The following is a 15799-nucleotide window of genomic DNA, read 5'->3' on the forward strand; positions in this document are numbered from 1 at the left end:
TGGCATTCAGTCAACAAATGTCTGGCCGTCTCACACTGATTCATCTCCTTGCATAAACGGCAAAGTCGTAGTTCAGGAGCAATCCTATCTCTTCTCCCGGTGATCATTAATGTGGGTAGTTGTTCGAGCCTTAGAAGTAAGATGAAGCGTCTAAGTCTCACATCAGGGTACATATTGAGGTAGATCTGAGGTTTTTTAAAGTTGTAAAGTCTATACTGGACAAACTGATAGCTTTTCAGTTTCAGGGAGCACCGGAGACCCAAAGTGAAAGCCACAGCAGGCAGAAACACAACGCGGTTATGTTTACATGCCACGTAGTGTTTCTACCTACAGCTGATTTCCCATTTGGGGCTCTCGGGCTCCCCGTGGGGAGCCCGAGAGACCCAAATGGGAAATGCTAAATGCTGCGTTGTGTCTGCCTAAATCTGCTTTCCCATTTGGGGCTCTCGGGCTCCCCTTGGGGAGCCGAGCCCGAGAGCCCCAAATGGGAAAGCAGATTCAGGCAGAAACAACGCGGTTGTTTTCCGCAATGCCGCGTTGTTTCTGCCTGAGTCTGCTGTCCCATTTGGGGCTCTCGGGCTCCCCGTGGGGAGCCCGAGAACCCCAAATGGGAAAGCAGATTCAGGCAGAAACAACGCGGTTGTGTTGGAAAACGCTGCGCTTTTTCTTTCCGAGTTTCTCAGGCTTGTCCGAGCCGGAGGAGCCTGAGAAACTTGGAAAGAAAAACCGCAGCGTTTTCCAACACAATAACGTTGTATTTATGTTTGCGATTCAAAAGCGACCGCAAACATAAATACGTTTTTAAAGCTGCGTTTTTATTTCTAAGTTTTCCGGGCTCCTCCAGCCCGGAAAACTTAGAAAAAAAAACGCAGCTAGTGCTTATTTTTTAAAAAAAAATAAATAGCACTTACCGAGATTCAGCTGCAGCTTTCCTACTCTGGTCTCCGGTCCCGTCCTCCGCCTACAGCACTAATGAAGGGAAAGACACCCAGCGGTAGCTTTTGTTTACTACAGCTGGCTGGCTTTTCCTTCATTAGTGCCACAAAAGCAAAAGCCAGCACAGGAGGGCCTCCATTTCACAAAATGGATGCGCCCATGTGCTTGCTTTTGCGAATTTTGAGCTTGAATAGCTCAAAATTTTACATAGGAAGTTTTAAAAAAGAGAATGCTAGTATTTTTTTTTATGTTGCCTATTTATTTTTTAAATAAAATTTTTTACTAGACCATCCCTTTAATAAAACCATATAGGAGGACATAGAGATAATCTACTGAACATTTACTGTTTAAACCTATTTTGGCTTTGACATTTATCACAGGCGTGCATCTAAGCAAAAACTATTATAACGGAAAACTATTATTGCCATGTTAACTATATGCTGGAAACTCGCCCTGAAGATTAGCTGCTACTATGAGGCATTATTTTCTTTTTTTTCCCTTAAACTGTAACTATTGTTCTCCTAAAGCTATGAGATGAAGATATGATGGCTTGATCGTTTAGGGAATTTGATGATAAATTGGTATGTATTCTTTTTTTACGATAATTTTTACTCTATATATGTTCTTCTTTTTGCTCTTTTTATATAAAAGTTGTATTAATGTGTAAAGTTTCAACGTAAACTATATCACAATAAATATTATTATTAGAACAATCTACATAGTTCCTAATAGGAACAGAAGCCCTTGTCCCATAAGGGAAAGTCACTCCCAAAGAGGTCCGACTTGCCCATACACCTAGGGAGGGTATGCCAAGCCGGCTCACCTCCTTAGCCTCAAAGGGGTGGCTTCCTCTCTGGTAGAAGGAACGAATACCCTGAACTCATCACAATATTCAAATATTTCCAGAACAGACTGGTTTCGTAGCTTAGGTGGTTGAGTACTGCAAAAGGAGGAACTTTAAGTGATCAGATTGTTATTATTATTATTATCTAATTAAGTTTGGCCTATTTCTCTAACATTCAAAAACTATAATTGTCTCCAAGTCACATTCATCAAATACTTAATTGTTTGCATTCACAAAAGCAGAAAAAAAAGGTGCAACATTTTAATACCAGGCTTTCTTGAGGTGAGTTTCTAGGCCACGGCTGTATTATTGAACTTAGATACATGTTCCGAAATTACTTCATGGTTTCCTCCTTTGAACACTGTAAACTGCGTATTTAATGGTTAAAAAGATGTAGAGGCGGACTTCCAGTACAATAATAAACAGACTACGCGCTGGTAGTCAGTAGGCTGGAGTCAGACCGCTCCACCCACGCCGTCCCGCTCGATTCAAACAGGGCATTTGGAGCACTTTTGCTAGTGCGACTGATGGCTTCTGTTACAGAGCTACTATCCCAGGCCATGCTGTCTTCAAGGAGACAGCCAATGATAGTAACGCTTCGGACTCATGCCGGCCAATGGCAGCACGTATTGTTGCGAGGTGGGCTTTACTCTCTTCAGCGGTGTGTGAGCGGGCTCCATTTGTCTGCTGTGGGTAGCCCTCTGCCGCCTCCGCCCCACCCCCTGCGCTAGCTGCCGTTCCGACTCCGAGCCCTAGTACTACCACTACAGCGAGTACGCCCGGAGCTGAGGCGGGGAGGCTGAACTGCAGCGGTGCAAGATGCCCGACTTCCTGGAAAACCCCTCTGCGCTCACTAAAGACAAGCTGAAGAGCGAGCTTCTAGCGCACAACGTGCCTTTGCCTACAGGGGAGCAGCGCAAGGACGTGTATGTGCAGTTGTACCTGCAGCACTTAACAGCGCGCAACCGGGGCAAGAGCCGCGACTTCTCCAGCGACGAGGAACGCGAGGCGACGCCTGCCAGGGGACGGACTCCTAGGGTGCGTATGGGACCGCTACCGTTTTCTAGTGTGTGCTGTCGCCGCCAGTAGGTTTGGGGGACAGGGGCTGTCTTTATGAGTGCAACGTGGGCTAAGAAGTGTGTGTTGCTTCCGATCCAGCAAAGCTTATCACTTTAGCAGACCTGAAAGATGGTTGGCAGATAACGGGACTAGCTCTTTCTAGCCCAGCAGGGGCGGCTGTCTGTACTACATGTATTTCAGCAAAGGGTGGGTGTTATCCCAGCTTTAAGACGTGCCTGGGCTCGTTGTTTCACATCTGCTTTGCTGCAATACCATTTGTCTATGTTTTCGTCTCAACCTCCGTGTTAGAACCGATCTAATTTGGTGCCATTTCTTTGTTCTCTCAAAATTGAATGCACTTCCGTCCTTTGCAATAGCTCCCGTTTCCTGTGAATAATGGCCCGAGTCGCAGATTTTGTTCTTGACCATCATTTCAGATGTGAGCGAGCAAGTTTTCTCACCTCTACTGCAGTTCCCTTTATCGCCCGCTTCTATGCCCCCGTTACGCAATTTGTGTTTACTGTGTTTTTTTAAAAGGGTTGTTGGTAGCTGTGCATTTCTGCCTAGGGCCCACCGCCTTTCTTCTCATATCTTCCATCATGGTAAAATAAACGCGATCCTAAAAAATAGACTATACGCGGCTTTTAACCAGTTACAATTTGAGTATTTGTATCCAGTAAGAAACGCTTGGGTGCCTGTGATGGCCATGTTTTACATTGTATCTCTTAAAGACCTTGTGGTTTTCCCGCTCTAATTGAGCCGCTGGCTTCCGCGCCCCCTGTGGGCCGTTTCTATCCATTGCCACTCAATAGTGAGAAGAAGCCTACCTTTTCTCCACGTTCAATCGTCACACAATTTGTAATCTGGCCCTTCCCATGTTTTCGTCTTCATTTTACAGTGCTCACATACAGCACGTTTTACTTCGCTTTTATGTTTATACACGAGACAGTCATACACTGTTATGCGTATACAAGACTTTCCTGCGTTTGGAGAGAGTTATTCCCTAATTCTTACAGCACGTGTACGCGTACCCAAACCGCTTCCTCTCGTCGTACGCAAGTTTCCCCTTCTGGTCACAAAACGGCACCGCGCTCAGCAAATATATGCGTACGTTGGAGCGATTCATTTATTGGCTGTTGAGGAGCCGTATGCTACGGAGTTTATTTGGTGTAGCGCTCTGCTTTTATTTACACAAGGGCCGACAGCTGAATGAAACCCGGCTTGGAGGATCGGGGCTGTAGATGTCCTGCACCTACTGTGAGCAGGTAGTTCGGCCCCTCCCTCTGCACGTGTATGTGCAGGTTGCCTTGACTGGATCGTGGATCTGTAAAGTACTTACCACAAGAAGAACGCAGAATTCCCGTTCACTCCCCCGCCCATTTCGCCATTGAGCGAGAGGTGTTCGTTCATATAGTAACAGTTGCATCCTGTATTTCAAACCATATATCTAGCGTGTTAGTATTTTGGTTTCTAAAGCAAGAAGTCACGGAGCAGGTGACTTTACAAGAAACGAAAAGTTACAAATGGGCAGTTTTTCACATTGTCGGTTGTCCATGCATGAAAAGGGGTGTAGGTTATTGCTTTCTTGAGCATTGTAGCGTGGTACTATGTTGGTGCCACTTTAATGTGGAACTGCCATGGTAACGTTAAGTACAATTTTGAAGCTTACGTTGAGTCCGTAAGATCATGATAGCCGACGTGATTTCACCATGCATTTAATGCAGCCGGTGGAGTCCATGGTTATAGACCAGATGTTTGCAGAACACAAATATGCTGAGGGGGGTATGTGTGTATATATATATATATATATATATATATATATATATATATATATATATATATATATATATATATATATATATATATATATATATATATATTTTGCATTCCCGATTCTTTCAAAGCCTAGGCAGTCTGTTATGTGGGAGGAAACTGGCTTTCCATTACGGGGGCGTAGTAGATCTCCAGAACAGAAATACAACACAACAGATGTAGATCCCTGTAAAACTGTGAATGCATCTATATTAAAAAAACATCCAGGTATAGTGAAAGCCACATGTACATGCTTCTAGAGCTGTAACCACATATTTCAAGAAGGCTGTATACAAGTAGCTTTGCTTTAAGAATATTGTCTGTGAATTAAAATGTACAGGATCCAATGCACATAGTTATTGTTTGCATGTACATGGTTTAGAAGATAGTACCATGAAAGCCAGTCATTGGGCCTCATAAGTTTGGTGGTAGCCTTGCCGGTGGCACCAAAACTTCCCAAAAATTCCGGCGCCCGCAAATGGGCAATTACTAGGTCATTCCTGCCCTGCCGGACCCGGTAATTGCCCATTCGCAGGCGCCAGCATAACATGCTCCCCATTCACATTTGAGCCCCATAGGGCTCAATGGGGAGGTCGGATGCACCGGCACCATTCAGAATGGTGCCGGTGCATCTGACATGCTCTGCTCGCGGGTGCCAACGCGGCTGCCAGGACAGACCTGGTGGATGTAATGGCACCCTTGGGCAGAACTCATAGTTTGCCAGTCTGGGAACTACAGTACTGGCAAGCTTACCAGCACCCTAGTTCCCGGACCTGCAAACTTGTAATGACCCCCATTGTCTGTTAAGTGGCCTCTATATGGCCAATTCACTATCCCACGCATGCACATGGTAGGCTGTGCGTTATTTATATATTCGGTGAAGAAAACTTTCGTTAAGGGGCAGTTAAGCGGACTACAGTAAACCCCTTGAAATTCATTGAACGATCTTGTTGACGTGCCGATTTTAATGCAACAAACCCCCGAGATTCACAGGTGCTGGAAGCTATGCCACATTCACTGAGGCACGCATTACGTAGCACGTAAGCTCTCTGTCATCACAAGCCACATCACTGGTACAGAAGGTTACACGCGCATGAAAGAGATGCGACATTTTAGAATGCGTATTTCTGCACATAAGGTTAGACTCATTTAACTCTCTTATTAACAGGATTTGGAACTCTCTTATTAACAGGATTTGGAACTAACTGGTTACACACAATCTCTAGCGCAGGGTCATTGACCCACCGAGCTGCCTTTCAGCTGTTGACAGTGAAAGCCACATAGGGTAAGGGCACTGGCAGTTCCATGTGAGGCTTGCCTGACGTAAATGGCTTGTCGAAAGCTCTAAGCCTGTTTGGACTATCCTACACTTGTCAGGTGATTCATAATGAGACTTTGAAATGTGCTATATTTTTGGCAGTGGGACTCGTAATAGGACATGGGAGAAGCAGAAGTTTAGAAAAGCGCAAGACCGAATAGAAGGGATTGAGGTATGACAGCAATACTACCTTATCAGACTGTAGGAGGTTGGTGGGAAGAGCTCACACATTGTTCTTGCTCTGCACTTTAGCTTACTACGGAAAACTCAACACATGTTCGTGCTTTCTTAACAGCGAGGAATTCAGGTACTGTCCCGAAATATAGCAAACCTGCTAAGGAACATGGGCATGATGCTTTTTTGGCATTGTGCGATGACGTGCGTACGGTATAGAAGCTTTGTTGATACTTTGCCTGAATATGTATTAGTCCAGTTGAGGGGTACGGGTACAATCTGTGCCACTGCACTGTATCTACCTGTATCCATTATACCCGCTTGCAGTGGGTGGTCAGAAAGGGAAGAAAACAGAATGCGAGCCCTGGTATGGTATGTGTAATTTTCAAGTCCTCATTATAAAGCAGAATATTGTTAACGCCAGGCATGTGGGGGGGTGGTGAGGAGGGGAAATGAGGGCAAGTATGTCATGGGTATTTGCTCACGGTGTGGTACGAGAGTTTGCAATCCTGGACACATGCAGTTATTTTCCACTGATTGTGGCTGCTTTTCAGGGCACAAGTAAAGGACAAATTTGGATGGCAGAGGCAACCTCCTTTTTTTGGGGGGGGGGCGGGGAGGTTGGCAGACTCTGTTTTACTCTGTTGTCATGTTCCCCGTGCAGACACTTACCCACAAGACCACAGGCACTTTTTTCGTATTGGGATTTTGTTTCCAGGGAATATTTCACAAGACATTGCTGGGTTTAAAAGGTGAGCACCTTTATATTTTGCCAGCATATTTATTGGGACATTTCCTCTGTTATTTTTCTGGTGTTCATAGCTACTTTGTCTTGCACACTTTTTTCTAGGGAAGGTAATTTAAAGGGAAATATACAAATGTAGTTAAAGATAACTGTGCATATATTCATGTGCGCCAGCTTTTGGTTTTCGCTATGGGGCAAATGTACCTGGGCATGTAGTAGGTCACCCCCACCCCTGTTTTCTGTGCTGCTTCAATGTGGTAAGTTGGGGTCATGCGATGTATCGCAACTGTCTCCAAGAGGACGGCCATAAAATGAAGTGCTTGTAGCACGCTGCTTAACCAAAATGTGTGATCTGTGGCAAACTTAATCTTGTTGTGCATTGCCTTAAAACATTGTGTTCTGAAAGCCTGAAACCTTTTATACATAATACGTCTGTCAAAACCGCTCAAAGTTTGCGATTGAATGTCTTTGAGCGATCAGTGGCAAGTGTTTTAAAGTAGTGTTTTGTGCCTACCTGTCATTACCAAAGGCCATTGCTATTGGTCTGGTAATGTCAAATATACAGTGGGGACGACCGTATGCTGTGGTCACTGGGCATGTGTGAAAAAAAAATCTATGCAACAGACCCCTGAAATTCAAGGGAAAAACCTTAGTTGCAGGGACGTTAAGGTGAGAACTTAATGCAACAAAACTTTTTTTAAAAATCTGCTAAATCCACCTTAACTGTGGACCCCCTGTTGTGCAGCCTATGACCCCAATGATGGCATTACTGTTGGCATATGACCCCAATGGTTGACTAATGACATCAGACATAAGATCATTCTAGTTATTTGCCCATATTTCTACCACTCTTGCGTTTCTATATATGTGATGTTAGCCTTTTAAGAATAGTTTATAACAAAGAGTGCATTGTTTGTAACAGTAAATAGCCATTCATGCATCACATCACTACTTGTGAAGCTTTGCTATGTAGTACTTTTGTAAAAGATATCTGAATTACAATAGTACACTGCTTAGAATGTTCCTGTTTTGTGCCAAATATATCGGTATGTTAACTATAATCGATCAAAATTTGTAATTATTTTTTTTTTTTTACCGTAAGAAAAATGTGCGCACGTATCATATTTTCTAAATGACATGAAGTGACCTTGATGGAAGGACCACAGAATTTTGCAGAGTTAGTCTTATTGCACAAGCTGAGTTTGTAGCCCAAACTTAGAGCTGGTCACCAACTGGGGAGGTCCGGGACTACTTCCAAAGGCTCTTCTTGTAGGACTCCGCGCTGGCATCGAGAATGGGTGTTGCCTCCACCCCAAGGGTTGCAGCTCCTTTCGCAGGACTGCTGAAGATCGCCTACAAGACAGGGCTCTACTGGGACAGCAGCTGAAGCTGGTTGCCAGGCCACCTTCAACTGGTTTCCGGTCTCCTCGCAGGTCTTGCAGCTGGACAGGATTCTTGGCTCCTTCAGTTTCTCCCAGGATCTCTCTGGAGTGGGTGCAGGGTTTCTCTTCTTACCCTAAAAGCCAAACTCCCACTAGACGATGACTGTTCTGGCCCCCCGCCCCCACTGGCGGCAAAACTCATTCATCCCACTCAGGCACTCTGGTACAAATTGGGACAGTCGCGGCCCACTTCCTGGCAGCCTTGCAGCAAAAAAACATAGCCCTCCAGTAGCCTGCCAAAAGCCTCTGTCTTCCCCGGCAGCCTCGGTCTTCCCCGGCAATGAACGTCCTTATAAGAAGTTTCCTAACCAACAGTCCAGTAAGAAGGTTAAAACACAAGATTGGCAAAAGACAACAGTGTGTGGCATGCTGGTTATGTTTGACCACTACAGGTGGGCCCTGCTACTTTAAATTCTTCTCTTTTAAACCTAATATCTTAAAATAGAACATCCTGATATTTCAAGTCTTTGAAGCTTTGTGGTGAGAAAAAGGCCCAGATTATACCCAAGAAAAGCTCACAGGAACCCCTGTGCAGTTTATAGAGCACTATAGACAGTTACAAGATTGTGTATCGGGTGTCAAGGTGTTTGAGAACTCAGTTGAACCCTTGGGCAAAGTGTGAGCCTGCAAGTTTATACAGGTTCCGCTTGATCTTCAGTACAAAGTCTGGTCACTCACTAGTGGTCCTCTTTCCACACAATAAACAGGCCATCTATGTAGCAGATCCACAGGAAAATATATATTTTTTGTTTTTCTGTTCTTCAAAACTTTCCTCATGTAGCATTTCTTGCTTCCCTATCGGATTTGCATATCATGGGGCAATGTGGTGTTCAGCGTTCTCTGTACAAAAATGCATTGTCAAACAGGAAAGCATTAACGCTCTAGACAGGACAGAAATGTCAATGAGCAATTTTGAGTGTGTTGTACAGAGTTAGACTGGTCATGACTAACATCTGCTGGATTTTAACTTTTTTGTTATACCGCTTAGTATAAGGCTGTACCTCCTGGTAACATCGACAGAGCAGCCAGGCTTATTTTAGGCTGGAGAGCGGGCTGTAGGATGGTACAAAGAACATGTAGCATGCAAATGGCTAAACACTTGCAACCAGAGGTATTATAAATAATAAAGATGTAGTACTAATGGACCATGGTAAATCTTGGTGGGTAAACACTTTGTCATAGAATCAAACACATTAAAATATGCAACACAATGCTTGGGTACACAGACCAAGGCATAGACCTTGTTCAGAATAATTAACTGTATTCCTAGGCAGGTCAGACCTAATCGTACACATTCTGAATAGCATACACCTATTCGGGGGAGGGGGGGGGAGAGTAAAACCACACACTACTTTTAGATTACTTTACAGTAAGTCAAGGTAGTATTCTCAATAGTGAAACACAAATGTCCGGTCTTAGCATCAAGGGGACCGGAGACTGGAGGGAATGTTTTACTGCGGCAATTGAGCCCTTTTGCATCACCGTGCTGTGATGAGCACCCTCTGAAATCTCTCACCTGACCAGAGTGCAGTCCTGAGAGGGGTCTTGCATTTAGTTTTGCTGCATTTTTCATTTGAGAGTCCTTGCACCAGCGAAGACGCCAACCAGTAATCAGCTAGAATCTGTAACCCCTGCGACTCGAGGTTCCTTTGGCCTGCCAAGTCTGGGTCAGAATCGGAGTACGTGAGGGGAAGTTCGTGATTCTTACCTACCCCTAAACTCAATTATAAGTTTATGGGCTTATATTAAACTTTATTCTGACAAGACTTCTGAAAGTTGGGGATACTTCTGTTAGCTAGTTCTATTTTATCTAGTGTTGTGTGATAACTCTACCTGCCAGGAGTCATGTTTCTAGTGTTTGCATTGTATTTTTGTACATCCTGTCTAAGTGTAATCTTTGATTCCCATTGTGTGAACCCTTTACAAGCACACCACCTCTGAAAAACTTAGCCTAGACAGCCTGTCACTGCTACCTGAACTGGTTTGGCTACAGCTCCCCAGAGTTGTCAATATAGGTTGGCCTTCTACACATCTGTTCACCAGGCCAGAGTATAGAAAATTCATCTAAACAGTAAGTAATACCCCAGCCAACACAGTACCTCAGCACAGAAGAGTTTGCAGCAGGACGTCTTCGGGACCTGCAGCCAAAAAAAATGGTCTATTAATTCCATTTCATGTAGGCAGAAGAGTGGACGCTGGAAGGGATTTTGCAACCGGGAAGAACTGGGAGGGCTCAAAGCAAAAGTTTTTGTGGCTGGATGCGGTTCTGTGGTTTTGGCTCCCTAGTCAGGAGTAGACTGAATATTGCCGGTCTGATTATTGTTGATAATCTGGTCCGGCACTATGGTGAAGGGAATTCAAGGATTCGATTAATTCTCTGGAGGTCCAGTAGGATGCCCCAAGATTCAGAAGACCATGCAATGGCTTGAGGTCCCAGGGTATTGGGGTAAATACCCCAACAAGACGTGGGATAGATCAAAATGCAGGTCTTGAATCTAGTGGATCTCACCAGGATCTGTATCGAGTTCCTTTTCGGGATCCCCAGGTCGCTTGGAAGGAAGGGTAACGTCAGGCTCCAGTTACACAGCCTGGTCTTTGATCGCTTGAAATGGTGTCAGCCGGCTTTTTGTCATTTTGCTCTTCAATCTTGGTTCCAGTGGTCGACTACTTTAGTTTCTAGGATCGGAACTTTGAACAGGAACCCACGCAATCGGACAGGCATGCAACATTGAAACCTGAGGGGGTGCCAGTCCTTTTAGGACAGCCAACCTCCCATTTGGACCTGGATTCCAGCAGGCAGGCTGAAAGACGAAGGTCTCCCCCCAAAGACAAAACCTGCACAAAGGAATGTCCCTCCCTTAAGAGTAGGGGATGGACCAAGAAAGGACAAACTGGAAAATGGCAAAAAAGGCAGGCGCCCATTTTGGTAAAATGGGCCCCCCATGGGTTTCTTGAGGTGTACCGAATTAGTAAAAAGGTTCACAAAAAGGGGAGTCACTGTATCTGCCCAGCACTCCACATAAGGTGGGGTGTGCCGGTCTCACCAAAATAAAGTTCAGAGACGATAAAATGTAATTTCTATCCTTAACAGTAGTTACAAGGTTAGCTAGAAAATTTTAAGGAGGAGCCCAGAGGGCAACCCAGCAACAATAAGATATATGCCAAAAAGTTTCGAGGTGTCCATTACCAGGCAACTAGCCGTGGCCTTTGGCCGTGGCCACTGTATATTTTGCAACACTGCCAGCCTTCGCCCGTGCCCACTTCATTTAAAACGCTACCTGATTATTATTTTTTATTTATTTTTTAGCCACCTCACAGTAGCTGTAAAAAAATATTAACGGCAGCTTTAATAATTATATACTACAGATAGTCACGCTTATCTGTAGTTGGGTACCCATGAGGAGGGGGTGTGAATATTCTTCTGTGCTTTCCCCAGCACTTGCCTCACCTGTGCCTGCTTTCCCCCCACTCTCCTCAAGGCCACCTCACCTCTCCCGCGTGACGTAATTTCATTCCCACTCGCATTTCATTCCTGTAGCTACGGTTATCGGGCCAAATAACTGACGACAGAAAATAGTTTGTTCTATGAACTTGGTCCCTAGGCGTTTCCACCCCCGCCTCCCAAACTATAAATGTCCCCCCCCTCCCCCAGCCCAATGCCATCTGTTCTTGCTCCAAATGCCTTTATTCTGTTTGTTTCGGGTATAGCTGCAGTTTTCTCTGAGGAAAAAAGTTGGCAGATTTTTAATTTCTGAAAAGCCTCTAACCTACTTTTTATTTCTTAAAAGGATGAGGCGGGGGGATTCAGTTCAAAATTGTCTAATCCTCTGCTCCTGCCTCGCGGCTAGGTTTGGCGTCCATAAGTCCCATGACTGCAAAGGTGGGAGGGCTTTTCACACTCTTAATGTAAATTGCCCATTTAGTTGAATTACAATCCATCTGAATGCGAGATTAATAAAATTGGTATCAAATTCGGTAGATCAGTATGCACAAACGCACAAGATGCCTATTCCTATACAATGCAGATTGCCTTCGATAATCAATTTTTTTTCTATTTATATTTTCTATTTTTAATCTAAGATTATCAACTTTCATCTGCGTCCCTCAGATGTTTCTAAATGATTGTAGAAATACAAAAATGGGGATGATAAGTTGAAGTGCGCTCAATTTCCCATCAGTAGTCCAGTGCGGCAGAAACTATACAGGAAGTTCCCCCTTGTACTTCAACAGTCAATGAATGACATAAAATAAAGTTTGTGCAGCTGTACTGCGCACTCTGTATTCAAACGGATATATCCTTAGTAGTAACTACAGAGTTCTAGTATCCTTTAGTAAGCAAAGTCCAATTCAATGGCAAGTGTTTTATTGTGCTCAATGCCGACGCGTGTTTCGACCAATAAGGTCGTCTTCAAGGCAATAAACGTAACTGGGTAAATCCTTTGAAGTTTCTTGAATAATATGTAGATCATGGTTTGAGCTGGATTCAGTGCAATACCCTATTCACATGAAGAAAATAAACGCTGGAAAAGTTAAGGTGAAGGGCTTGGAAGTTATGGCACAATGTTTTCAAATTTCCGTTTAATGGTCTCAATACCTGAAAGAACAGTGAAGGGGATGAATCCCGTGGGCAGCGTGCGTGCAGCAGCCGTTCTTTGAAGAAACGCATGACGGCTGGGACCACAATAAAACAAACTTTTTTTTGTCAAAATGATTGTAGTTTGGCGTTTAAACAGGAACTTGTTACTTTGCTGTTTCGTTTGTAAAACGAGAAAAGCGGACATCAGCATGCAGCTAATACTTTTGGTACATTCTCCTTTCTGATATGAATGTGAAGGCAAGGTTTGTGGGCTTTTTGCATGGAGATCAGAAAATAATTGCATGACATCATCTAATGGATTTTGAGAAGCCTGTAATGATGAATGTGACTGGCCCCTTTTGAAGTTCACGAAAGCAGGGCCACCCGGCAGTGCTTTATTTGGCCAGTTGTCAGAACCATTTTCAATATAGATCTAATAGTGCTGCATGGCCTCATGTCTTGTGATGTGAATTCTTGAACTGGAATTGGGCTTTTAAAAAAGGTGAATATTCTGTCATTGCAAGTCAACAAGCTACACCCAGATAGGTTTGCGCATGTTTATTTTTTTGTGCAATATTCTTGTTGCTCAAAGTGAAGTGCATGCATGATGGAATAAAATGGAACCTTAAACGCACTTCCTGTTTCTACATTATATTTCACAAGTGCACCTGATCATTTATAATTGCATTTTTCCATGCGATAAGCATTAAAAGGAAGAAAATATTAGATATTTTATCTACACAACTCCACATTAGAGGAATATGCAGAGGTCTTTCTTTTTAAGCTTTAAGCCTGCAAAAATGAGTATTCTAGGACCCAAACTTTGTTCCTTGTGCTTGGGCCTTTGTATTTGTTTTTTTTCTTTTACATGTCTTTACCGATGAATGAGGCTTGCTATTGTGTAGCAAGTTTCAACCTGAATACAGTTCTCTGCATGTCTTCAGCACCAATAAGCCAGTCTCTAAATTTAATTAAAAGGCCTTAGCAATTCACTTTTACTTTGTTAAACAATGTTCATGGGCATGCTACTATTTGTATTTCACATTTTAGAGGTATCTTTTCCATCATGACAGCTAGCATGATGTACAAACCAACAGGGGGCATCATTTTGTGAATGGCTCCTCTCTTGCTCTTTTAGAAAGGCTTTTCTGTTTGTATGATGTTTTAATCGGGCATAATGTAATTCGGGGTATATTCCCCCCCCCCCAGTCTGGCACGGCCAATTTGTATTCACTTTCTTTTTATGAACCTGGGATGCACAATTAACTGTATTCAACCCCTTTTAGGGACAAAAAATACACAGGGTTGCACAGACTGGGGTTACACAGACTATTCATTAAAATATACATAATCAAACCATTGAAATATAAGCCAATTTTACATCCTCGCCACTTTAGGGAATCTATCACTGGTTACTACAATGATCAATCGACTGGTCAATTACAGTGTACAAATTGCATTGAACTTGGATAATGACACATCACCCTTTGTGTGTTTGTTTTATCCTGAGCGCACATTCACGATGCATTAGTGAATGAGGATTCAGAGCGACGCTTCTATTTTTTATGAAACAAAATTAAATTGGAACATCTCAGCATATTCAAATATATCAATTTTAAAAATAGACGTATTCCCCTGCCCGCTTACTTAATGGGTACATCAGTATTTCCGTTTAAAGACATGCTTCTGGCATTCCCGCATGTGAATTGGTTGCCAACGTTAAATATTTTTCTTTTTTTCTGTGTTCCCTGCAATGGTGTTTTTTCTTTTACATTCAGGATTCGAACTGCTGACAGCTATTTAGCTCCTGCTTCTAGCATAGGTGAAAGCCTGGTTTGCTGAAAACCAACACTTAGCTCTTTGGCTCCCAAGGCCAACTGGTGAATTACAAACCTGCATTTGTGACGTTAACTTTAGTGTTTGAAATTGTAAATGAAGAAGAATTGGGACACACTTAAATAACGGATCTTACATAATGGACAACACAGTTGGTGTGCATCTCATATGGAAGTCAGATTTGCAGTGCACTTTGTACTCTCTCCTTGTGCCCCAGTGTTCCTCACTGCTAGTTGATGCTGGACTCCCAGGTGCTTGTTTAGCTCCTGCTCATAGAATCTCAATTTCGAGCCCTGGCGTTTAACTGTGTAAAGTGTAGTTTATTTTTTTTTTTCAGTCATCAATTTTAAGTGGGGAGGGAAGGGGTGGCAATGTATTTCCTAGGGTCGTCAGAGCTAGTTACCGACCCACACTCTGTGATCTAAGCAGGGAATAACTCAAGCCATATTATTTTTCTAGGCATGTGCAACTTTTATTGTATGGCTCCCATTCTGTTACAGTAAATCCAGGATCTCCCAATATACATAGCATTTGTTTCTAGTTTTTCAAATCCAAAGTTTCCAGAAGCGCTTGCACTTATGCAATATAAATTCCCGGGATGCACAGTAAATTTATATAGCCCGCTTCCAGTCCTCTCCTGTAGAAAGGTTGATCTATTCCCCTGAGTATACCTCCCCATAAAAATGTTCTGTTGTGCAATTTCTTTTGGCTGTCTGACTGGTGGGCTCCATCTTGAGGACTGCTTGAATTCTCCCCTCCTCTCTCTCTAGGAACAGGTGTGCATCAGTCAACAAGGAGGTCAGCTTCACTCCACAACCTGGTTTCTCTCCTTCTGCAATGTGCTGGTCTGGTCCCCCGTCCTCCTCACCTCTCACCCCTCCCAACACCCTTCTTATGGAAGGCCTGGGGTTTAACTCCATATAAGCCTCTTTCACAGTGTCTGCTAGTAATCCAAGATCAATCCCGAGGAAAGCAAGCAATTCTCTTCGTACTGTTGTCAATTCTTCTTTTGCCTTCTTCCGGTCAGTCTATCCCAGTTATGAGTGCGTCCCCTTCA

At 43.6% G+C, this 15799-nt stretch overlaps 1 protein-coding gene across 3 annotated transcripts in view; it reads left to right on the forward strand.

Moving 5' to 3' along the window:
• Window positions 1–2421: 2421 nt before the first annotated feature.
• The window catches only part of TMPO (thymopoietin), a 180784-nt gene continuing 167406 nt past the window's right edge, over window positions 2422–15799 (forward strand). For 2 of the 3 annotated variants that reach the window (XM_069629426.1, XM_069629427.1), the window contains exon 1: window positions 2424–2818. In XM_069629426.1, coding sequence (XP_069485527.1) covers window positions 2600–2818 — 219 coding nt within the window. In that variant the 5' untranslated portion in view covers window positions 2424–2599. Of the gene's footprint in view, window positions 2819–15799 lie in introns of all 3 variants that reach the window. The other variant, XM_069629428.1, reaches the window with a different exon arrangement.

The sequence above is a fragment of the Ambystoma mexicanum genome, chromosome 12 (assembly GCF_040938575.1).
Source record: "Ambystoma mexicanum isolate Mex_15411 chromosome 12, UKY_AmexF1_1, whole genome shotgun sequence".
Taxonomy (NCBI): domain Eukaryota; kingdom Metazoa; phylum Chordata; class Amphibia; order Caudata; family Ambystomatidae; genus Ambystoma; species Ambystoma mexicanum.